This window comes from Trachurus trachurus (assembly GCF_905171665.1).
Source record: "Trachurus trachurus genome assembly, chromosome: 3".
NCBI classification, from domain to species: domain Eukaryota; kingdom Metazoa; phylum Chordata; class Actinopteri; order Carangiformes; family Carangidae; genus Trachurus; species Trachurus trachurus.
The window spans coordinates 39,808,059-39,833,780 of NC_139893.1; the positions used below are offsets into that span (position 1 = coordinate 39,808,059).

The 25,722-nt window shown below is 41.4% G+C and overlaps 1 protein-coding gene across 1 annotated transcript; it reads left to right on the forward strand.

Moving 5' to 3' along the window:
• The first annotated feature begins 442 nt into the window (after positions 1 to 442).
• Positions 443 to 24,500, forward strand: LOC310984218 (neuronal acetylcholine receptor subunit alpha-7-like). The gene is made up of 10 exons (XM_083969376.1): positions 443 to 531; positions 6,830 to 6,969; positions 8,537 to 8,581; positions 11,321 to 11,430; positions 12,859 to 12,938; positions 15,241 to 15,408; positions 15,528 to 15,722; positions 20,336 to 20,422; positions 21,274 to 21,383; positions 23,448 to 24,500. The coding sequence occupies exons 1-10, from the start codon at positions 477 to 479 to the stop codon at positions 23,898 to 23,900; spliced, it is 1,443 nt and encodes a 480-aa protein (XP_083825502.1). The 5' UTR covers positions 443 to 476; the 3' UTR covers positions 23,901 to 24,500.
• The last annotated feature ends 1,222 nt before the right edge of the window (positions 24,501 to 25,722 follow it).

A 25,722-nucleotide genomic window follows, 5' to 3' on the forward strand; every position in this document is an offset into this window, starting at 1 on the left:
CTATGCTTTACTTTATTTTAAAACATGTCATTTTACTCAGTGACCAGCAGGTGTCCCCTTGTTTTACAAAAGGGAATTGCTGTAGACACTGATGCTCTACAACTTTTCTCAGCAATCAGCATCCCCCTGCATCCTCTTTAAAACTCAATTAATTTAGTCAAAAACATACACTCACTTTACAGCCCCAACACGACGGATAAAGGTATTTTATTCATAAAAATGTGAACTGTTACCAGGCTATGACTTGAGTAGCTACATTCACGGTCTATCAGTCAATTACAGTTTTGAAGCTGTTACTGAATGTGTGGCAAACAGCAGAGGAGGAGGAGACCTTGGAGACAAACATACAACACTCAAACGCGCGCGCGCACGCGCACGCACACACTTTGTCTCTACCGTTACTCCCTCACAGCGTCAGGTCCAGAACCTGAGGAGCCTCTCTCTCACACTCACACACACTTCGCGCTCGGCTCAACATGGATTTACCGCACGCGCTGCTGTTCGTGGCGGTCACCGCATGCACGGTGGAAGGTAGGCGGCCAGCACGCGCTCTGATCACCAATCAATTCACACAGCATTTTTTTTTTTGGGGGGGGGGGGGGCTTTGTGTTTCATGTGCGCGATATAGCTACCTACTTTTTTCTTGAGTTCATTAGCAAACCACCTAACTAGTATCAGCTCCATCAGGATACCTCAGTGTTTGTTTGTGTGTGATTTTTCATCACCGACTTCAATTATAGGCTACAGAATTAAAACCAACCAATCTATAGTGAGCTGAATATAGTCAAGTAGTCTCTAGTCACCACTGAAAAGTAAATGACAAGAGTGTTGTAAAGGTGCAATGTTCATTTTAAACTACCACTGATACAGGACTGTTGTCCATTTAATAATTAAATGTGTCATTTATTTTTTGTTGTTATATGAGTTGGTTTATTCTCAGTTTCTGACAAACAGCAGAGGAGTTACATCAGGCAAAGACTCAGCTGTTGTTTTTACAATTAGTGGAAATGTGTTTTGATGAGTAAAAAGCACAATATGCCAGGGGAGGCACCTTCTGTTTGTGTGTGTGTGTGTGTGTGTGTGTGTGTGTGTGTGTGTGTGTGTGTGTGTGTGTGTGTGTGTGTGTGTGTGTGTGTGTGTGTGTGTGTGTGTGTGTGCACATGCGCCATATAATGTGATTTTACTGGGGCTGTTTCGGGGTTCAGGTTTTAGTCTTGATGGTATTAGGTTTCGATTGGAGTTCAGAAAAGGGTTCTAGTGATAGCAGAGATAGAGGTAGCAAGTGTGTGTGTGTGTGTGTGTGTGTGTGTGTGTGTGTGTGTGTGTGTGTGTGTGTGTGTGTGTGTGTGTGTGTGTGTGTGCAACACAAACAAGCTGAGAGACAGCAAGAAAGAAGCAGCAATCTCATCCCAAGTTCTTTATTGAAAGACCCAGTGAAATGGAACAGAGTTTTTTTTATGTTGTATCAGAGTAACCCTGTTCTCTTGTGTTTTCACCCTGTTGTAACATGTGGTTACATTTCTGCTGCAATAGGGACAAATCACATCCCAGCTGTTTCCTGTGGCCGCTGTAGACACATGCAAACCGTGCAATTTCTAAAAAAAAAAGTCTGATGTTTAAATGGTAATTTGTTGACGAAACCTTCAAGATGCCGTGTCTCATCAGTTTTACTCAAATCCACTCTGATTTTTTAGATGTTTTCGATCGAGGCAGCAAATTTAATGGTAATCACTGAGTCAGGCTCTTCAGCCGGCTCTTTACAGGCACTTGTTAATTGAGGCTGCCCTCAGAGTGAAGTATAAAGAGGCAGATGGACAACTTTAGAGCTGCTTAATATGCGATGGAGGACAGGTCATCAGAGACAACAGTAATGTGCTCTGAGTTTGTTTATCTGGATCGTGTTGTGTGGCTTTGTTTTCTGCTCTGGTTTGCTGCTTGTTCAGAAATTTGAATAAGCTGTTTCAAGTATTCAAGCCTGTGATGAGTTTGGAGCTACAATGTTTGAATATTACATCACAGACTTTATAGATTTCATGCCAAGTTCATAGTGTTGCATGTAGTCCTGTGAGTCGTTGCAGCTTTCACTGGTCCTGTGTGAAGTTTCTCATCATCAGCTTCAAGTGGAATCAGCTCTTAAGATGGACGTGAAAGAAGTAACTTGGCATTTGTGTTGTCGTGTTTGCGTTGTTTGTTCTATACTGGGACAAATTAGCAAGACAATCAATGCACGGTTATCACAATATGTTATGAGTTTGTATGTGTGTGTGTGTGTGCACGTGTGCATGCATGTGTGTCAGGGCCGGTAGGCAGGCATATATGAGGGGGCAGTCAGAAATGTGAAGAGGGCATCATGTGAACACATCATGCTCCAACACTTTTTTTTCTCCGTGCTTATAGTAACTTCATTGAATTGGGTTGTTGGCTATGTGTCCAACTCCAACCTGGAGAAGCAGATTGCACTTTGTCAGGCCTCTACCTTCAGACCTGTCCAACTCGGGGCCGGGTGGCCAAGCCCAAATTTGTTACTGTCGTAATGCAAAGAGCCACATTATATGGGGGGTTAGGGGTGCATATACCTGAAGATGCATTGCAAACCCAGAGGGGGTGAAAAAGGTGAGTAGCTAAACCCCTGTAGGTGTAGGGGGGCCTGGGGGCATCCCCCCAAAAACATTTTTGTGATTTTAAAATGTGAGTGACGCATTCTGGTGTACTCTGAGAAGAGGGGGAGGGGGGTCTACTATAGTCAAGATTTACAAACCTGAAAGGTAGTCTTAAGAATACTAAAAAAAAAAGAAAAAAAGAACAGAACATTTTCCTTTTTCGGCGGATTTTTGTGCTACTGCAGATAATTTTGTCAACTTGTAATATACACATTTTTTGAGTATATTGAAATGTGCTTTCTCAACTTCTAAAATTTGGATTTGAGGGGACAAGACATTTATTTGAGGGGGCGCTGCCCCCTATTGCCCCTGCGTAGAGCTGGCCCTGATGTGTGTGATAGATTGTCACAGACAAAAAGAGAGACAGCACCAGAAAGCACCAAAAGTGTTGTGCCAAGTTGTTCGTCCAAAGACCTTTGACTGAACTGTGTAACTGACAAAGGTTTTACAGCCACAGTCAATGTTCTCCTTGTGCCTTTCACGCCATGTTGCAACATAACATCAGCAGCTGCTTCTTGTTCACTACAGATGCATACAAACCATGCCAAATCAGGCATGTGTAGGTAGTTGTTCATTGAGGCTCCCCCTGAGACAGAGGCAGATGGGCAGACTCGGTGATAGTGTGTAGTGTGCACATATCTTAAAGGGATAGTTCAATGTTTTGGCAAATTTGCGTATATAGTATATAAGTTGTGACCTTCACATTAACCACGGGATGGAGATGTTTTCAAGGCAAATGCATAGCCAGAACTACATTCCAGACATGGCTGCTGGGCGGAGGGATTTCAAAACGCATGTGCAGGTTACAACTTGTCACGAGAGTGTTTTGGAGTTGTTGGATTGTGTATTTGATGAGTTTTGAGAGACAGAAGACCTGTACCATTCACCTCCGTTGTGTTTGCTGAGCAGCTCACGTCTCTGCCCCGCTGATCTCAAAACAACATGCACCGATAATTAAAGGTAATGAACCTACTGCTATGACTATAGGGATTATGGCAATAGGGGAATTTGCCAAAATGTTGAACTATCCCTTTAAGTCTGAACACATTTCCTGGATATTTAAAGCTGATTTGCTCATGCTGTTTATGGCTCCAAGCTGACTTTCAGTAACATGTTTATGACATATCAGAAATGTTACTGCACTGAGACGTACTGCAGAAACCTCCCAGGGCCGCTTCTCACACTGGTGTCCTCTTGCTGATCCTCTCACTGAAATTTGATTATGGTGGAGTTGGGCTGGGGGATGGAGGTCCACATGGGATTGGGCAATAGACAAAGCTTTGCTTTCAGCTAATCTTTCTGTCTTCTTTATGAAAGAAGCGGATGTGACGGGGAGCAGAGGAATGGTATAAACAACAAGCTCCGAGCCAAATCATTGAGATAATGTGCGTCTCATAGGTGGTTTAGGATAACTGGGCCGTGGCCATTAGGGAAGTGAAGAAATGCTGCCAGAAATACTCTATTACTTAAGGGTGAGAGATGAGAGAGTGTGTTAAAATGAAGGGCAGGTCTGATTTGAGACTGCACAGTGAGACGACTGGAGTCCAGGTATTGTATGTAGATGCCAATTTTTAAGTGCGATGCAAAATTATGTTGGCGCACATTCATCCTTTACAGTGCGTCCCAGCAGAGCTCTGTAGGAAGGAGTCTAAAAGGTCCCCAGCAATCGTCTCAGTTCAGCCGCTCTGCTCCCACTCAGGATTTCTCCATTGACCCCGCCGCTGATTCGCTTAGCCTGTCAGCCACGCCCCCCTCATCAGTCAACTCAGCTCACCTGTGCACACAGCTGCTCCTCATTTCCTGCAGTCATCCCAGCACATACACCAGCTCCAGCACTAGTGACTCACCTGCCTCCTGGTAAACCGTCTCAGCCTTCTGATCCTGACCATGAGTCCCTCCTGGTTCTTGTTTGCCTGTGGCTACTAGACGTTTTACCCAAAACATATATCGTCCTGGGGCAAAACAATGAACCATAGAAAATTAAAATGCCATTTTTGCCACTTTCCAAATTTCAAGTGAGTTGTGGGTTCTCCAAGTGAAGACCACTTCCGCGTTCAAAAAGCTGCAGTTCCCCTCCGGCCTCTGGGGGCTGGTACCGGAAGTGAGCAACTCTCCATTGAGCCCCATGTTAAAATAGCCGACTTTACAGCTTAAAAAAACATATTTACAGCCTGGTACCTTTTATTTTTTGGCCTCTACCAATAGTTTCCACCTCCGTGAACACTGTGGGGGGGGGGGGGGGGTGAATTTTGGCTTCAAATTCGTCCATAAATGGGGGTGTGGTTACATTGAGTGACAGGTTATGGAAAGTAGACTCCCACTAAAACCCAAGATGGCGCAGTTCAAATGCCCGTAGTTAGCCTGGCAAGACAGACTATCATTAACATGTCTAGTCTGGCAACGACCGGTAGACCTCGGCTCAGTCCAGGGGGCGGGATGAAGGCTGTCTTTCAAACTGCCTCTGCACCAATAGGGTAGCGCTACGACCAATCAGAGCAAAGAGCAGGATGACGTTAGCCTGACAAGCCAATTGACCTTTCGCAAAACCCCGCCCCCGAACGGTCATTGTCCAATCAGACATCATAGCAACCGTTACTATGTAAACAAGGTCCGTCAAGCTTCGGACCTCCGACAAGCAAAGTGTATTGTCGGACAGTAGTTACCTGAAGAGTTTGGCTGGGGGAGTCGTGTTCTTTCCCCTCCCAAGACTAAAAACACAACAGGAGAGGTGCCTACAATGGGTCAAACCGTGTGGAAGCCGCCCGCAGCCGGACCCTTCTCCCACTCCCAGCTAAATGTCATGAAAATAAACAAGCATAGGCTACATAGCATAGCCTACATCTTTTATTTTTTTTATTTAACCTTTATTTAACCAGGCAAGCAAATTAAGAACAAAATTCTTATTTTCAAGTGCAGCCTGAGGGGGAAGGGGGAGGGGAGTGCTAAAAGTGAAACAAGGTTAATAAATTACACAGAAAAATTCTATACAATACAGTAGGCTACATACAATATATCAATATAATCAATAAAATACAATACAATACAATGTAATTAATCAATGGGGCATGACAAGAAGCCTGTTAGCAAGTGCAGGAGTCGACTGTTATTTGTAGTAAATTTTGTTTGAAAACAGAGAGAGACGTGAGGACAGAAAGTTTAAGGGTGTTTTGTAAGGTGTTCCAGTCAAAGGCTGCAGCGAACCGGAAGGCACTGCGTCCAAAGACGGTGCAGACTTTGGGGATGGAGAGGTTGATGAATGCACTGGACCTTAGATTGCGGGCAGGGTGAGAGAGGTGCAGAAGGGAAGAGAGGTAGAGAGGTGTGATGCCGAGAATGGTTTTGTAAATGAGCAGAAACCAGTGATGCAGCCGTCTGGTGTGAAGAGAAGTCCAGTCTACCAGGTTATAGAGGTCGCAGTGGTGAGTGGTGAATGGAGCCCCAGTGGCAAAACGGATGGCGGAGTGGTGGAGTGGGTCCAGTTTGCTGAGAGTGGAGTGAGATGCCGTTCTGTATATGGAGTCACCGTAATCGAAGATGGGCAGGATGGTCATTTGTGCCCCATGTGTTTGTGTATTTAATCGGGGATTCAACATCACTGGTTCAGGATTGATTCCCCTGCTACTCATCGGATTGTCTGGCTGTTGTGTTTTTCCTGTCCCGTATACCGTACCTGTTACTGTGTCCTGATCCTGTGTATTATTGTGCAGTGCTCTTAACTTGTTCAATAAACCTAATAACTATGTCTCAAAGTTGTGCTGCATTTAAGTCCATAAACCTACCTGTTACACAAGTATTGACCTGGTGTATGGGGAAACTTACATGGATGAGGCAGAGAATAAAGAGAGACCAAGGACATGTTTGGTCTCAACATTGGTACACCACAACACAACACAACATCCCCTCCAAAACAAAGAGGACTTTTTAATGCTGCCATCTGGATGGATTTCGTATATCAAAATGAAAACTGTGCACAGTAACAGATCAAAGATGAAAAGAAAAGATATGACAACATGTCGATATGAGGATGGCTGTGGAAAAAGAAGTTCTGGCAATGAAGCTGATCTGAGATGCAAAATTTGTTGGCACAGATTTAAAATCTCTCTTTCTCATTTTTATTCCTTAAGTGATTATGAAAGTACATCTACTGACCAATTTTGTCTCTGCCATAGTTTCTCTTCAAGGGGTGTACCAGCGCAGACTGTACAGCGATATACTGCGAGAGTACAACCCACTGGTCAGACCAGTCTACAATGACTCTGATGCGCTCACCGTTGAGTTTGGCCTCAGTCTCATGCAGATCATTGATGTGGTAGGTAAATCACCTGCATACACGCTGTTTTGTAATAAATTAGGCTACTCTTGATTAGATTATTTGATCAGTTGTCAGTATCTTCTCCCTTGTCTCCAACTAATAGGCTACATAAGAAAATCAATTTTACAATATAATTGAAGTCAATAACAAAATATATTTCTTCTGTTTTCTCTTGGTCAGTGAATTCAAAGCTTATTGCTTATGGCTGCTTATGTCTTATTGAATTGTTGCTACACGGTGCACTTTTGCCCAAGACAAATTTCCCCTTTTGGGGACAATAAAGTTTATCTAAATCTAAAAGAAAAAGTATAGGCTAGTGAGACAAACACAAACAAGTGAGATTCTGAGAGGTGAAGCTACCTTGGATATTTTTATAATGGCATGATTTCTCCTTTGCCAAACTTAATAATATAATCAAATAGTTAAGTCAATATAATTTACATAGTTCTTAAAGGTGTTAGCAACAAGTTTAATTCCTCTCGGCTAGTAAGTGTCGCACTCACACTCGCCCGCCCTCACTCCAACCTTCAATGGGCTCTATGCACAGCTCCACTACTTCCTGAACTGAATGCTGCTCCTTTGTTTCCTGTCCTACGTTATTGGACAAACTGATTAATCCAGGTGTGTTTGAGTAGTCACAATGGTCAGACACACCTGGATTAATCAGTTTGTCCAATAATGTAAGACAGGAAACAAAGGAGCTGCATTAAGTTCAGGAAGTAGTGGAGCTGTGCATAGAGCCTATTGCACTGGATGCCAGGTACGCCTATAGGGACCGGCTAGTACAGTGTTTTTCAACCTTGGGGTCGCCTGGAATTCAAATGGGGTCACCTGAAATGTCTTCAGTAATCTTCAACAACTGTATTCTATACTTTCACTTTCTCGAATATAAAGACTTCAAATAAAATGCAGCATATAAAAATATCTCAGGTGGCGCATCTTGATTGAGGGCTCGCCATAAATTTGTTATGTCAGAATGGGGTCACAAGCCAAAAAAGGTTGGGAACCACTGGGCTAGTAGCTAAAGCTAAGCTAATGCTAACAGTTTTTAACGAGCAGCAGGTGGTGTTGACAGCGGACTGGAAACATATCTGAATCATCTCACACTAACTCACCTGCAGACGAACACGTACGTTACCGTACTGGCTGACCGTTAGTTAGCATTAGCATTAGCACGATGCCATTTCTCCACAGAGCTATCAGGACCTGGCCCCCCTGAGCTTCGCCTCACGTGACGTAATAATGCTGTTGGCACAGAGATCATTTCATGCCAACGTTGCCAACCAGATGTAAATATTCTTATATTTTGGACCCGTAAAAATGTATAAAACAATTATTCTACAATTTAAAAAATTCAGTAAAATTAATACTTTTATTTTGCACCCCCGTTCTGTGTATGTATTATTTTTGAAAAGAAGAGTAGAAGGTAGAGAAGCTCTTGACCTTTTTATTATTTACAGATACCCAACAGATCCCTCCAAGAGCAAGTGCACCACAACAGTCTGGCAAATATGTTGTATATATTTAATATAATAAAATATTAATTAATATGTTTTTCCAACAGGATGAGAAGAACCAGATTTTAACAACCAACATTTGGCTAAACCTGGTAAGACTCTAGCCTTCACTGTGCTACTATTACTGGAGAGCATTTTGCATGTGTGTGTGTTACATATTACAACATAATGGACATTTCACATTTCCATTTATGTAAGATGAAACAAACAAGATACAACATTGTAAAAACTGAGGAAACGTCCCCCTTGTTTCAGTCTTTATGCATTTCATCTGGTATTTAGTGAGACTTATTACCAGTGTGGTTTCTGAAATATATCACAATTGTCTTAAAACCCTCTTTATCACATCAAACTGCTACCTTATCTTTCCCCTGTTCATCTTGCACAAGATCAATGCACCTCTCTCTATTCCATGTAGTAAACTGAGGAGCATCAGTACAGATGCTTTATCGCAACCTGTTCATTGTGTGACACCAGTTTCCTGCTGCTGCAACGTCAGCAAGCTGCATGAAGGCTGTTTGGTCCGTTTTAAATCACCATGATGTGGAATCACAGCAGCAGCCTCACTCAATCTCTCAGCCTGCATGCACCCTGCGAAATGGACTTAAGCTCTCAAACACAAGATAGCACAGGCAGCATCTGCAGTCTGTACTGCCTGTTTGCAACAACTGAACATGCTTTAGCACACTATGTAGCCCAGGACAGAAAGTTTACATGTCAACATTGAAGATGGCTCTGTCAGATTATACACTGAATATTTTTTGTGCAGAGAGTAACAATTACAAATGCCCCTTAGGATAATGTTAGAATGAACAAATTATAATTGCTCTGACGACTGTAGCATTTAGAAAAATTAATGACATGAATAATTGAGTGACTTCAGTTTTAGCCCTAAACATCATGTTAGTTGTTGACTGCAATAACAAATGACTGTGTCGTACTTTAGTTTTGTTAATACTCATTCCACTATTGCTGTTACCATGGTGCCCCCTCCTGGGGTTGTCAGTAAGTTTAATTAAAAGGTGATTGAAGGTGTAGCATACAGTAGTCCTACATTTGCATTAAATAAAACTATGTGCCAATATTTGTTGCACATAGCACAACACATGCAGCATAAACACCACAGCTACAGTACATTCCCACAATGCATTTAATCATGTCCTCCAACAATTTCTTAAACTTGACTAAGAACATAACAACCATAGTAAATAAATCTCAGGTTACTGCTCACCATAACTCCACATTCAATACTGCATGCACATCACTTAAATACATACATAAAATATAAGTATAACCAGCTAATACAACCCTTACAGAAACACAATTTCCCATGTATTTCACATGTATTCTACATGTGATCACGTGTGGAATACATGGTATCAGATTTTATAGCATGTGTTACCATGTAGCACATGTGTAAAACATGTTACCACATTGTCACATGTGATTCACATCAAATTGGGCCAAAACCACATGTTTCCCATCTGCAAATAACATGTTCCCCATGTGCAGAACACATTTTCCACATATGTCATATGTGAAAAATCACATGTGAAGTTCATGTGGTTTTTCTCTAAGGGAAGTCTAAAGTCAGATGGAATAGGCAAATAAAAGAATAAAATTAATGAAACACTTGGCTGGACAGACTAACCAAAGAGAAGAAGAATTATAAAACTATTCACAATAACATTAACTCCATATACTGTGTCTGTATGACATTTCCCATGCACAGTAGAATTACATCCTATAGTAAGCCCCTAATGATTAAAGATTGAAACAGCCGGAGACACACACATGTTAAAAAGGAGCACCTATATTAAATGAACAAAAACATCCTACTTCCAAGACTTCAAATGTTACCTGTGTCCCTTACACTAGGTTCTTCTATGGCCTCCCACACAGAAGAACTGGCACCACTAAACTGAAATCACCATGCTAGACATAATTTGACAGTAACTGACACATTTGTTCTGTTTGTTTAACCTATAGAGAAGATGACACCAGGCTAGCTGTTTCCCTCTTATTCATGTCCCTATGCTAAGTGACTACAACAGGAAGATATGAGTGTGATATTGATCTTGTCATCTAATTCTCAACAGGAAATCAAACAAGTGCATTTCTTCAAATTGTCGACCAAAATAATGGCCATGTAGAAGAAATCAGTATTTCTCTTTGAAACAGGGATGACGGTGTTGTATTTTTTGAATACACTGACTAGAAAAAGTAAAGGTAGGTTGTGTTAGCCAGGCTGGCCAGCTGTAACATTTGGCCGTCCAGAGCTGGAAACCAGCCGGTGTCAGCCACATATGCACACATCTGGTGGGGGTCACACATGGAGAGAGATCCATCTCTCTAATCATGTTTTGAAAATTGTGCAGTTTCACTTAGACCTTTCCTATCACGCTTACATACTACAGTTATTTTTTTGCGTCCCTTATACGTATTTCTTTGCGACTGTGGCTTTTCAACTGTCACCTCAGTCCTGTGAAGAAAACACAGCAGACCCCTCACCCAACATTTACAACAGCAGACATACCTCAGGGGTGAAGGTTCTGCCTTGTTAAAGTGGATTTCCTCCAACTGGACTCCAGAGACGCTGCATGAGATCATATTATACATCTGGCCACAGATGGAGGCAAACAACATACACTGTCATGTTAAAATGGAAATGAATTCACCACATGAATAAAACTTCACAAGATTAAATATGCACAAACATTAAACTCATAGTATAATATCATCAATAAGAATAGTTACTACTGTATATTTACTCATTTTTTAATATTAATTTCTATTTCTATCACACTGTATTGTGTTTGTGTTTCCCACAGCGCTGGGATGATCATTACCTTCAGTGGAACACATCAGAGTTTCCAGGTGTTCCAGGTCTGACACTTCCTGACAAAAGCATTTGGAAGCCAGACATCCTGCTGTATAACAGGTAGGGGGGCTGTCAGCACACATCTGCTGGATGTGCACTGTAATAGGACATGCACGTTGTCAGACTACACTTGAATGCAGCATCCTCTGCATAATGTAAAGGGAAGATGATATATTTTGGGGGGGGGGGGTTTATTTAAAAACAAGACTGTTACAAGAGCCACACCATTACAAACAGATTTGTTGTGAATTGTGCAAATGTTTATGTCCAGACCAGCCAGTGGGACGAAACAGGCAGGAGTACTGTAGACTAACTGATTAAATACCTTGTCAGTGAATTTGGATTCTGAAAATGTTGCAGTAAGTAATAAAGTAAAAAAAAATCAGATATCCTCCTTGAACACCTTACATTTTTAAGGTCCACTTTTCTGGACATGGGTTTTCCGACCGGACTTGAATCTCTGTGGTGCAAATTTCTGCCCTTTGCACATGTCAGAATGCACAGGAATATTCAGACTTGTGCTCTTGCTTTAGACTCGGTGCTGTCACAGGACATGTTTTGGGGGGTATCTTGTAGAGAGGGACTCACAAGCTCAAAATGAAAGATGTGAACAAACACAAATATCACTCCTTTTGAAACAAAACCCTCATTTTCGAAAACCGAGCAATTAACGTCTGGCGCGAGTTTGGAAGATCAATGTGCATTAGGTGAACGTATTGTCTACTATTACTGTACGTAAGCTGGTTTTCAAACAGGAGCATAACGCCTCAAGGTTAGTGGTGCTCTCCAGTTTAAATATATGCAGCACTGTCTAAAGGAGCACTTTGGAGCAATACATCAATTAGACCAATGAATAAACTTGTATCAAGAAAGATAGGAGACAGAGCATTTTATTATCTGTCCCCTGTGGAAAATACTCAAGAGATCACCATTAATCAATCTTTAAAAGAAAGATCTGAACAAATCACATTAGAGGCACTCTGCCCCCCATCAGCTAATGAGGGAAAAAGTAGTGTTCTTCATTTGTCATTGTCCCACTGAGCAAGGCCTTGATCTGAGACTCTTTGAATTAGTCACTGCTGCGAGTTAAGTTTAGTTTTTTTCTTCTTACTTTTAAAAACAACTCTTTCAACTCAAGCTCAACCCTGCCTCACCCTCTGGGGAGTGGATTCGGAGGGAGAGTGAGTTGAGGGTAACCACGAACAACCATCTCCAGGGAAACGTTGCATCAGTTGCGACTCCTCGTGTGCTGTGTACCTGCTGCATTAAGCAGTTACAGAAATATTTGTGTTTCTCCACCACATCTGTTCCCCTCACAGTTTGTGTCTCATCCAAATTTATGTTACATCCTCATAATTAATAGAGGTTTTTTTTTTTGCAACGGGTCCTACCAGTGTATGAATTAATGATGGTGTTTTCCACTGAAGCTGTATTTGGGTTGCAGATAACTCAGCAGGAAATACTGATGCAGTTCCATGTTGTCCACAGTGCAGATGAACGATTTGATGCTACGTTCCACACCAACATTTTTGTCACCCCCACAGGCAGCTGTTCATACATACCTCCAGGTAAGAAGCATTATCTCATTAGCCTGCATCCCACTGTCAGATAAAATGTTGATGTTTACTTATTTAAAATGTTCAATTATGGAGAATTGTTCCCATTTTACACCTCAGTGAATAGTCACAGATGCTGAGAGACGATGATTACATAAGAAACAAAGTAAAAACTTGGCTCCAAATGATGATTCATATGTGAAAATTTGACATCACATCACGTAAAGGTTCTCCCCTGAAGTAATGTTGTTTCTACCACACTCAGATCTTTTAAAAAAGTAAAGGTTTGTAATAAGACCTTGTGACACAAAAAAATAATTAAATGATTGTTTTGGAAATGACATGTCCTGTGTGAGGTGGTGGAGAAAGAATCTGAGTTGATGCATGGAAAGAGAAAGGCACGTTGGTGATGCAAAGTTTACATCAGATTTTCAGCATTTGCTGCTGTGACTCTGTAAACTCTGTAACCTGTCCTTGGACACACACAACCAGATTCATAAAGCTGCGCTGTTTTTATAATAAAGGCTAGTGTTCACACTACCTACAGCCCTCAGAATAAAAGATGCTGAAATACAATATGCCTCCATCCCTGTACTTCCTGTCTACCACAATATACTATCATTAATCAAGACACTATTAAATCACAGTTAAAGTAAAAGAACTGAAGTAGTGGTCCACAGAGGACAGCTGCTTGGGTTTCATTCAGTAATATGAGAACGCCGGGGCAAAGCCAGGCTATAGCTGCCTCCATTGCTTTTCTTTATTCTGTGCTAAGCAAACAGTCCACTGTGGCTTCATACTGAAAGGATAAATAGTTAAAGTCCAATTAGTGTGGTATTCAACACTTTATAATAAGTAGGCCTACACAAGCGTTAGTTAAGCATTATTAAATACTGAATTCTTCATTTATAACACATATTCTCTACATATTAAATGCTTAAAGCAGAAGTAAGCGATCCGGTGGTTTTGGCTAACTTCCTGTCAGCCGATGGAGTTAGCAGTCCCCGCCCTCGTCCCTACGTCACCACATTCACGCGCATCCCTTGGCTGCACACACAGAGAGGACCGCCCCTTTATGCCGTTCTCTCTCCTCATTGGATAAAGGTTGTAGGATACAAGGAAAGTTTTCTCCTCGGCTTACAGCAGAGCAGAGTGACTGACAGACCCGTGTTTCAGACCAAACACTCTATAGAAGTGATTGCTGTCGGAAGATACAACTATTTAACACTTATATCAACACAAATATTCCGCTTACTTCTGCTTTAACTAATGCTTAATAATGTGTACTTATTATAAAGTGTTACCATTTTTTTTCTCCCATTTTTCAAATGTATGTGAAGCTGTTGCTGTGATCTCTTGGTGTTGATCATATTAAACAGCAGTATTTTAATGTATACTGTAGATCCATCATTAAAAGTCTATTAGAACCAGATGCTTGAGCACTGAAGCTATTTCCTGATTAAACCTCTAGTGACCCACTACAACCAGACATGGGGAGCGCTGAAGCTGTTTCCTGATCAAACCCCGACTGACCCACTAGTGCCAGAATGTGTGGTCGTAGAAGACCTAAGAGGCTTTTCTATGAAACCATCAGCCTATCTGTATGTACACATGCACACGCTTTGTCGCAGCTGGTTATTACCGCTCTCCCTGGCAGGCTCCTCTTCCCTCTGTGTTTTCCCTTACTATGCAAAAGCGTTGAGCCGCTTCACAACAGCATCTTAATCAATACAGGCGTAAATAGCTCCATCACTGAATCTCTTCTGGGTCAATTGCCTCCGTCGCAAAGCAAATTGCCTCACAACTTTGTTTCAAATGAGCCTTCATTGAACGCCGTATACAGTCATTTGCCATTTGAGCTCAGCACAGCGGTGTCAAATGAGTAAAGCTGTACGCTGATATGACCTACCAAATTACATTTGTCTTTTTCACTGAGGTTTATCACAGTAAATAGGAGTGGTTGTGTTTGTCTGCTCCCCATCTCCATTTGCTCCCTGCTGAGCTTCATCATCACCGTGGCACAGAGGCAGGAAGGAGAAACATTGTTTACTGCCAGCGCGGCATATCTTTCTTAAATATGGATGGAAATGAGTTTGGTCCCCGCCTCTTGCTGAGGGATTAACGACCACTTTCATCTCATTGTCATATTGGATTTTTGTGATTCTCATTAGGATGGATGGCACTTGGCACTTTTCCCATCTCCCTCTGCCTCCGCTATTGCTATCAGTTTCTGCCCCCTCTCTCCACTCGCCTTCTACAGGTCAGATACATTACATATTAAAGCCTGGTCTTTTCATGTTTCTATCCACAACAGGAATCTTCAAGAGCACTTGTTACATCGATGTGCGCTGGTTCCCTTTTGATGTCCAGAAATGTGATCTGAAGTTTGGCTCCTGGACGTACGGGGGCTGGTCTTTGGACTTGAAAATGCAGGAGGCAGATATCAGCGAGTACGTCGCCAATGGAGAGTGGGATCTTGTCGGTGAGAGGGGCCGCTGCTGCTCGGTCAAGTGCAGAGAATTAGCATGTCAGAGAATGGATCGTTTTCTCCATACCAGTGCTTCCAGAGTAGATTGTGTTATGTTTTTTTTTTCCACACAGAGGTCACAGGAAAGAAAAATGAACGTATCTACGCCTGCTGTCAGGAGCCGTACCCCGATATCACCTTCACCTTGGTGCTGCGGAGACGGACGCTTTACTACGGCCTCAACCTGCTCATCCCGTGTGTCCTCATCTCAACACTGGCCCTGCTCGTCTTCCTTCTGCCTGCAGATGCTGGGGAGAAGATCTCACTGGGTTAGGGCAACACACACACACACACACACACACACACACACACACACTACAGATTGCTGGTCTGGCCCTGCTTCATTGCAGAAGAAAAGCATTGTTGACCTATTGCTAGGTAACACATTGTAGACTCTGGTTTCCAGGTAACGCAGTATATAGCTGTGTTTTGTTTTTGCAAAAAAAAGATCTTGTATTGAAGTTTTCCAAGACAACAGAGCCCTGCATCATTCTTTAGTGGAAGAAGTTTGGAACAAACAGGACTCCCCCTAGAGCTCGACCACTTGGCCAAACTCAGTAAACATCGGGGAAGAGCTCAGAGAGGTCTCAGTTGTCAGGTGCTTTGGGCGCTTTTTTGCAAACTGTTGCTGAGTAGAGGCCCCGTCTGGCCACTGTGCAATAGAGCCAGATGGCTGGATGGATGATGTCGCTCTGGAAGTTTCCCCATCCCTGCACTGGATCTCTGGAGCTCAGATAAGTGTTCATGTTGGTTGTTGGTTTCACAAATCCTCTGCAGCCTGGATTGTTTTGACACATGGCCAATCTTATTATAGTTCATAGATTTTTTTTCATTCCAAACATTTTCATATCTGAGCCAATTTGTCTTCTGGGTAAGCAGCAGCAGGCATTTCTTTTCCAAAAGGGAATGTAATGTCATTAATGCACTTTCTCTGTGGCCATGTAAAGTTAAGTGGTAGTGACTGGATAAGCTGTCAGACAAGTGGGAATTTGATCTCAGTTGTCATATGAGACTTTGGTGTTTCATGTATAAATCATCCAGGCTTCTTGTAGAGTGTATCTGTGGGTGGGTAGTGGTGTTTGTGTGTACTGTTGTGGGAGTTGGGTGGGGGGAGTGGGGAGAGTTGATTTACGCAGTTTGTTCCTTCCGCAAATCATTAGACTCCTGCAGCTGGATTCCTTCATTAGCCAAACAGTGGTTCACAGCCAGATGTGTGTGTATTTGTGCCTTTGTACCTACATGTGTGTATTCTTTCTGATGTTTTGATAGCTCATAGACAGATAGAGGAAACTGGGGCTGAGGGAGGGAGCATGTGTTCACACACATGGTAAATGGTAAATGGACTTGCACTTATATAGCGCTTTTCTAGTCTCTTGGACCACTCAAAGCGCTTTACACTGTTGGTCACATTCACCCTTTCACACACATTCATACAGCGCTTGGCAGCGCAGAAATCTAACCATTCACACACATTCGTACACCCAATGGACACATCGGGGGGCAAGTGTGGTGGAATCGAATCGAACCACCGACCTTCCGGTTAGTGGACAACCCGCTCTACCTCCTGAGCCACAGCCGCATCTACTCTATATGACGTCAGTATATCAACCCAGCCTCTCGCTACCATCATTATTTCAGCGTGGTGAGCCCACGTTGAGAAATGTGTTTTCATGGCAGCATTTATACCCAGATTTAATTCAGTAAAATTGGGCTGTCCCCAGAATTATGATTTGTAATATGTGCAAATGGATCAGCAGGGATCTTATTACTGAGTGCAAATCTTCACTTTGACTGCATTTTGCATTTATTCACAAAGCACATCCAACCTGTTTATCAAAAACTTGTACATTTACCGAGCCAATAATTAAGATGTAAGAGTGGTGTACTGTACTATAATGTACTGTGTATCTGTATTTTTGCATTGCATTTTTGGAAACAGCTGTTGATGATCAGGATCACTACAAGACAATTATAGTTTTGTTCCTAACTAATTATCTTCATATATTTCAGGATGTTGTGCATCCCCACATGATAATACGTATGGCATGTCCAAAAAAGTTGAGCATAGGAGCAGGGTGAATTGAGCCACCCCCCTCCTTCTCTCCCATCCATCTCCCACCTACTCAATATTCCACCTGTCCAGGTTGCAGGTGTGTACAAACTGAGGATTGGGGAGTTACATCACATCACATCTTGAGAAGAATCACTCATCTTTTTCTTTCAAAGTAAAACTTGGCCTCACCACAAACAGCTTTACCTGCTCTCTGGAACATACTCACTGTAATCATAAACATCCAGAACCTTGATTTAATAACTAGGACATACACAGACTAATTGGTGTATGGGGCAGGTAGCACAACTTACCCCACAGCTACCATATTGACTTCATTAGTCCCCACACAAGCAAGCTTTAATACCTCATGTTGTAGCTACAACAACTGATGTATAAAACAAACTTATAATCATCTCTTTTGGTCTAAACACAATTCTCATGAAACTCATGAACTTATCAGTGAAAACTGTTTTTTGTTGTTGTTGTTGTTGTTTTTTTGTTTTGTTTTTTACATAAATGTCAAACCACTTTACTGGTTTTTTGTGGTTCTTACCTTCACAGACTCCATGAAATGATGCCTTCCTCCTCAGTATTTGGTCACATGCTCAATTTTTCTTATGGTTTCCTAGCAACATGGGATGGCTCAACTTGCTTTTTTCCCTACCTTTCCTTCACAGAAAAGACTTCAAACATATTTTGCTGTCATTTTATCGATGACATTTAACATAGGCAAACTGAATTTCTGTGTTAAAGTGCAAGCTGTACTTTGTAGTTTCAGGGTTGGTGCAGTTGTTGGTTTTCACCATATCATGACAGAGGCCATGCATTGGAAAACAATTCCACTACTTGTAGCTGCTTGTTAACTGGTGTTTGTGAGCTGCAGCATCTCTTGAGCATCTCGTAGTGAGACACGTTTCTCCCTCTCAGGTGCTGCCTCTGTTTGATATGTTGAAAGAACTTCGGTCTTTGCAGCAGACTGTGGTTTGTTCCATGTCTGACGCTGCAAAACTGGCAGGACTGTGTCTTTTTTCTTTTTAGTATATTTTTTGGCTTTTTCGCCTTTATTTGATAGCACAGTGAGATAGACAGGAAAGGGGGAATGACATGCAGGAAAGGTCTGCCCGACGCGGGATTCGAACCGGGGACGCCTGCGTTGAGGACTGTAGCGTCTACATGGGGCGGCCGCTTTAAAGGGACAAATGAGGAGTTTCTATTTGGTTATAAAAAAGTCTCACATTAATGTGGATGAATCTACGTTACCCACACTTGTTAATGGGCCCATTTTCGATAAATATATCGTTTTGTCTCTATCGTTATTTTGTTATTATTAGTGGTGGTGGAAATGCTGGTCGAGCCGACCAACGTTTCTTTACTTTCGGTTTCGTGGCGAGTCATGAGAATAACGCCGCCGAATCTCCGTTTATGGTGGGAACTACGACGGTATGTGATCGTCTTCCAACCTCTGACTTTAATTCTTGATGAATGAAAACATGAGTCTGTCTTGCGCCGGTCAAAGAATTTCACGGTGCGGAGGCTCATAAATGTAGTGTGAAAACGCCTCGCTTTTCCAAAACTCCTCGTTGTCCCTTTAACCACTGCGCCACACACCGCCCCAGGACTGTGTCTTTTTTGGAAATGAACGAGGGGAATGAGGGTGAATGAGGGAGAACGTGTGAACTGAGGGAGCCCAAGGGAAGCAGCAGAGGAGGATTTCATTCTTTTGAAATTGTAAAACATAAATACGTATTAATCCATGAAATCAATGTATCACTCAGCCCTAATATGGGATCACTTTACAATGAGATTTATTCATGTCTTTAAATAGTCAGTTTGTCCAAATCACAAAGCAAAAGCATTTGGTCCCATGTGGCGTCAGGCTCTGAAATATAATATTCAACTTTACTACTTTCAGTAGAAAATAGTTCCTAATTATGGGAGTTGGCGGTGAAGTTGCTGGATTATTCAGAGTAACTGAAGCATTCTTTTGTTCTTGTGAAGATAAGCTGCTTTATAATTATTCAAATGCACTTTTTCAGTAATCCTAACAGGAAAAATATCAACACCAATAAAATTAAGCTGAACTAGAAAAACACTGAACATCCTTTATGATAATAAGAACATTATGAAATATTAAACATGATATTCTAGTCTGTCAGCAGTCATTTGATTTGACAGTATTGATATGCTTGTTCCAGAAACAACAGCAGCAGTCGTGACAGCATCATTGCAGACGTGTCACACCTATAGCAGCATCTCTGTGACTCTTAATCCTCCTCAGAAGTTCAGTCTTTTATGAAGACAGAACTAGAGCCAGTGGCTTAATGGTGTCATCTCATTAGTTAAAGCTTGTCTCCTTGTGCATTCTCAGCTGACGACTGAGTGGTGATGAACTTTAGCAGCACTGCAGTTCTGATTTAGAGGGATTGTCCTTCTCTGTTGGCCACAGTGCAGTATTCCCTTTGTGGGAAAGTAGCACAAAATCTGAACAGGGCTGCATTAGCATAAGAACATATGGCATCACAAATACATGGCACAGACTGGAGAACTTTACTCGCAATATAAACAAAACATGAAAAGAATAGAACTCAGTTCACAGTAAACAATTCAGTGAAGGAAAACAATTAGTTTACGCAATACTAAAAATCAGAACAGCTCACCCACTCATTTGCATATCGTTACAAAATAATTTTGAAGCATGAAAAAGTGAGTGTATTTTGCAGGTTGAAAGGATCGTGGATCCCTGTCATGACTCCGATTTTAAGACTTTTCATTGCGCTTAATAGTTGTGTTGTGAAGTGCTTACAGAGCTGTGGTTTCCTCCCGCTGCAGGCATCACGGTGCTGCTCTCCCTGACCGTCTTCATGCTGCTTGTTGCAGAGATTATGCCTGCCACATCAGACTCTGTGCCTTTAATAGGTAAGCCAGGGGGAAGTTAAAAGCACTTGCTATGGGTGTCAGCTACTATCAAGTGGGACGACACGGGTGGCAAATTGCATAGTCATTTTTCATCTGGGCTTCTCTCTTATACCATGGTGTAACTGAGTTTATGCAGCCTTCCAATATTTATGTTTTTTTATTTGGAGACCTGAGTCTCCTTATTTGAAAGAGTGAAATAAGGAAACTTTAGCATTTCTGTGACACATACTGTATGAAATGAGTTTTATATTTGAAGCAAGCAGTCTCTTGAGCCTGGCTTTTTACTTCGGTATGTTTTTACTTATCTTTAAAGGGATACTTCACCCAAAATGGATAATTCATCAATCATCTACTCACTGTCATGCCAAGGAAGGGTTTGGAGAACTTTCGGAGTAATCAAATGGCTTTAGGAGTTCCAGGGGGGGTCTGGCTGGCAACATATTTTCATATAATGGAGCTACTGCTACAACAAGGCTAAACACAGAGATCAAATTGATTTTTTCTAAACAACTTCTTCATGTGGCGACTTCAGGACACTTGGGTCAGTAGTATGAGCAGTATGGCGGTATCTGGATGTTTCATAGTGTGTGTTTTGGACGATTCAAAAGTGAACTCTATCCACCGCCATTATATGAAAATCTGTTGCCAGTTGGACCCCCCCTGGAACTCCTAAAGAGTTTTGATGACTGTGAAAGTTCTCCAACCCCTTCCTTGGCATGACGGTGAGTGGACAATTGGTGAATTATCGATTTTGGGTGAAGTATCCCTTTAAAATGTTAGTAATCTGTTTAACGGCATGATTATATCTTTCATCGGTATCTCACTGTCTTCTTTATTTGTTCTTTACGCAGCTCAGTACTTTGCCAGTACCATGGTGATTGTTGGTCTGTCAGTTATTGCTACTGTGGTGGTCTTACAGTATCACCACCATGACCCCAGTGGAAGCAAGATGTCTAAGTGGGTGAGTGTTCTGTTATATGACACCTCAATCTTTGACTGACTTACACATGTGTACACATGTGCCACACTCCTGAACTGTGAGAGCATTATGATAAATGATATGAGTAATAATTTGCTTTGATTTTTTTCTTGTCAAAAGCCACATGTCCTTGTGTCCATGTATCTCAGATAGTTCAGTTCTTAGGATCACCAGAATAGGTGAGGGTTAGGGATAGCTTAAATAAGGTTAGCTAAGCACTTGTGAAAACATAAACTGATCAATAACCTTCTTGTAAGTGAGGTCTTCTGATATAATAACATAATAAAAAAAGGTTTAGTGCTACTGCTACAACCTGCAGTTTATTACACATGCCCTCTGTAGTGAAGTGACTCTAGTTTTTGTACCTACACTGCTGGCCAAAAATGTGGAGGTTTTATGATATTGATACAATGGAAAGATCAAAAATAGATGGTGATTAGAAAAACTATATTATCTGTTTATCACAGGAAATCATATTTGGCGTGGCTCAAAATGCATTAAAAGAAAAATAAAACAAAATCAGGCATTCATACTGAAAGGAGGGGAAAACACAAGCATACTGCATATTTGGGGATTAATAAAGTTCTTATTCTTATTGATTAAAGTGCTGACAAGGTGATCAGTGGTGTGGTGCATTAGAATTTTTTTTGTTTAGAGTGTTTATGGCTGTGGGAATGAATGAGTTTTTGTAAATGATTTGACTCCTGATGGGAGAAGCTGGATGGACTTGTACAGGGGGTGGGTGGGGTCTTCTGTGATGGTTTAGCTCTCTTTGTGACTGCTTGGATATGGAGTTCTGATGGTAAAAAACAAATCTAAGCTCTCCCGGATCATCAAACAAGCAAGTAAAATAACAGGCAAAACTCAAACACTGAGATGTGTGTGAACCAGGATGTGATGTTGAAGGTCAGGACAGATTCAGTCAGTGATTTGTACACTGTTGTTAAGATCTCCATCCTCCATGGTCTAATCAGTTTTCTATTGTGAAAGCATCAGTTTTGGAAAAGTGACACTAACATGTCTCATGTTTTATAGGCCTATTCATATTCATATCCACTAGGGCTGGGACGATACGCTTTTCTCCCGATTCGATTCTTCTACGATTTTTTGGATGGTGATTTGATTTAAATCGCAATTCTACGATATTGCCGATTCTCTCGATTTTTAGTCTGCATTTCAACATTTATCTGCACACAAATACTGTAGGAGCCTATAAATTAAAGCAGAAGTAAGTGGAATTTTTGTGTTAATATAAGTCTTAAATAGTTCTATCTTCTGACGGAAATCACTTACATAGAGTGTTTGGTCTGAAACACGGCCGAGGAGAAAACTTTCCTTGTATCCTACAACCTTTATCCAATGAGGAGAGAGAACGGCATAAAGGGGCGGTCCTCTCTGTGTGTGCAGCCAAGGGATGCGCGTGAATGTGGTGACGTAGGGACGAGGACCAATAGATCCATGACGAGGGCGGGGACTGCTAACTCCATCGGCTGACAAGAAGTTATGGTGCGTTCAAGGCAACCCGTAACTCGTGTTTTTCCGACCTGTGAAGTCTTACCAGTTCGATCTGGTATGAGATCACGGGTAGGAAAAACACGAGTGGCACGAGTGGCACGAGTGGCCATTATAGTGCACTTTCACAGGTAAAACAGGTCGGAAAAACACAAGTTACGGGTTGCCTGGAACGCTACAAAGTTGTAAGTCGTGACTTGAAGCTGTAACTTACGGTTTCAAAAGCCTGCCTGGAATGCAGCATTAGCCAAAACGACCGGATCGCTTACTTCTGCTTTAACATACTCCATTATAAAGTGAACTTAAACCCTTTTCAAAACCTGTACTCTCTGTATGTAAAAAAGGCTAACAAATGCACATTGCACAATATTTTAAAAAAAAAATAAAATAAAATCGATTTTTGAAAAAAAAAAAAAGTATTTAAAAATCGTCAAAAAAAGATATTGCGATATTTATGTGAATCGATTTTTTTCTCCCACCCCTAATATCCACATTAATTTGGTCCTTATTCACTAATATGGTTGGATCCCACAGACCCGTATGATCCTGTTGAACTGGTGCGCCTGGTTCCTGCGCATGAAGCGCCCGGGTGAGGACCGAGTGCGTTCAGCCTGTCACAGTAAAGGTCCACAGAGCAGTCTGACCAGCATGGACGTCAGCGGCAACAACGGCAACGTGCTCTACATCGGCATGGCTGGACGGCCGGGTGAGGACGACGCGCTCCTCCCCACGGGACAGAGCTCCTCGGCCAAGAGCGTGGAGCCGGAGCTGCTGAGGATCCTGGAGGAGGTGCGCTTCATCGCCAAACGCTTCCGCGACCAAGACGAGCATCAGACGGTGAGCAATGAGTGGAAATTTGCCGCAGCGGTTATCGACAGGCTGTGTCTCGTGGCTTTCTTACTCATCACCATCCTCTGCACCATCGGGATCCTCATGTCAGCACCCAACTTTGGAGAGGCCATTTCCAAAGACTTTTTTTCGCAGTGAAAACAGAAGTCAACCCTGACCACACTTATCACAGAGTTACTATTTGTAAACTCGTGGGGCAGTCATTTGGATACAGTAAAGTTGAATAACGCATTAGGACTAACATATGACCAAACATTTAACTAAACTGAAGACTATGTAATGCATAAATAATGATATGCCTTACTTGATGGTGGTGGAAATGAGCAACATGATGTAATGATGTACTAACAGTTCACATTTGAATTTGATTTCCTTCGTCCCTGTTTTAAAATGACTAATGATACTACAGAGCAATGTTTTATGATGTTATTTCTTTTACCTACAAAGAATGCAGCAGGGGTTTGTTTTGTGGTGTTACCTGTGTATTATTGTTCAAGATGATCCTGACTCAAATATATTCCAACTATCAAGGAAAGCAGCTACGTTATCTTGTATTGAAATAATCCTTATGTGTTGCATGTATAATCAAAGCTGTTTTGTCATGTCGTTAATTGCCTTTCTATGAAAACAAATTCTTGATTATTATCATTAGTGTAACCAAATATCCCATTTAACTTGGTCTTACTTATTGTTTCCTACTCATTTTTATTATAACATTTTTTCATAATTAAATTTACCATGAGGTAAAAAAAAAAAAAAAAAAAAAAAAAGGTTTGTTTGTTGTTTGTTGATGTCGGTTCCATTCAGTTTATTGTGTCTTGTACAACAAGCAGCAATGCTGTGAGGTTTCATAAATAAATGCATCTTTTGTATTTGGAAGTGGGACAGCAAATAATAACAAAAAAAATGTTGTTTGGCTGCAGAGTTGTATTTGGACCACAAATGATAAGCTTGACTGCTTTTGTGCATTTCATGGCACTATCACAATGAAACAGACAACAAATATAACAGACCGATACAAAAGGCTTCCTCCAGCCGATGAAAGTCAAAAGCTATTCTGAACAGACAATACAAAAGAACTGCAACTGTGTTAACAATGAGCCATATTTTACATGTAATTTTGCAGAAAAGGGGCACTGAACAATAAGCAAGTTCTTATAAATGCTTGGGTTGACGGTTCATTCTGTAAATGTATAATTAGCTTGCTGATAATTGGTGTAATTATTGGATTAGATTATTGTTCTAATTTTATTTCAGTAGCCTACAACCGATTAAAGAAAATATAACATAGGGATATGAATATGTGACATAGGCCTACATAAAACTAACTCAGAGTTGACTTCAGGTCAGGTGGACGTCATACAGTAGATTCTTGAAGACGTTTCACCTCATCGGCTTCTTCAGTTCTAAGGTTATTATAGTTTTCAATTTTTTCATTAGTCTTTTTTTTCAGTTTTGTTTTAATTAGTTCAAGAAGTGCAATTTTTGTTTGGTTTTAGTCTTATTTTTTCATGTATCAGAAGGAAAGCATTGATTTGTGGAAGGTACTCTGTGACAGCTCCCAAGATGGCGTTTTCCTCTTTTGACATTTGTGCTAAAACTAAGCTAATTTTATCTGCATTTTTTTTTCTTTTTAATTTCTATTAAGTTACCTAAATAGTTTTAGTTTAGTTTAGTTTTACTCTCAGTTTTAGTTAGGCTAACTACAATAACCCTGGTTCTAACCCAGAGGGACCCAGGTATTTAGCCTTGGTGGGGTCGCTATAAAAGACCACTGATACAACCTGGTCGGTTGAAAACACTGAAATACTCAACGGGCTTCCTGAAATAAGCCAGCTCCTTTATTTCCTGTCTTACATTATTGGACCAACTGATTAAAGCAGAAGGAAGTGATCCGATGGTTTTGGCTAACTTCTTGTCAGCAGATGGAGTTAGCAGTCCCCGCCCTCGTCCCCACGTC

What these genes read in the sequence shown, in the direction of transcription:
- LOC310984218 (XM_083969376.1), top strand. Translation starts at nt 477, where the DNA reads ATGGATTTACCGCACGCGCTGCTGTTCGTGGCGGTCACCGCATGCACG. An exon ending in CCAACATTTGGCTAAACCTG is followed by an intron (nt 8,582 to 11,320) that starts GTAAGACTCTAG and finishes TGTTTCCCACAG; the next exon opens with CGCTGGGATGATCATTACCT. An exon ending in TGGGGAGAAGATCTCACTGG is followed by an intron (nt 15,723 to 20,335) that starts GTTAGGGCAACA and finishes CTCCCGCTGCAG; the next exon opens with GCATCACGGTGCTGCTCTCC.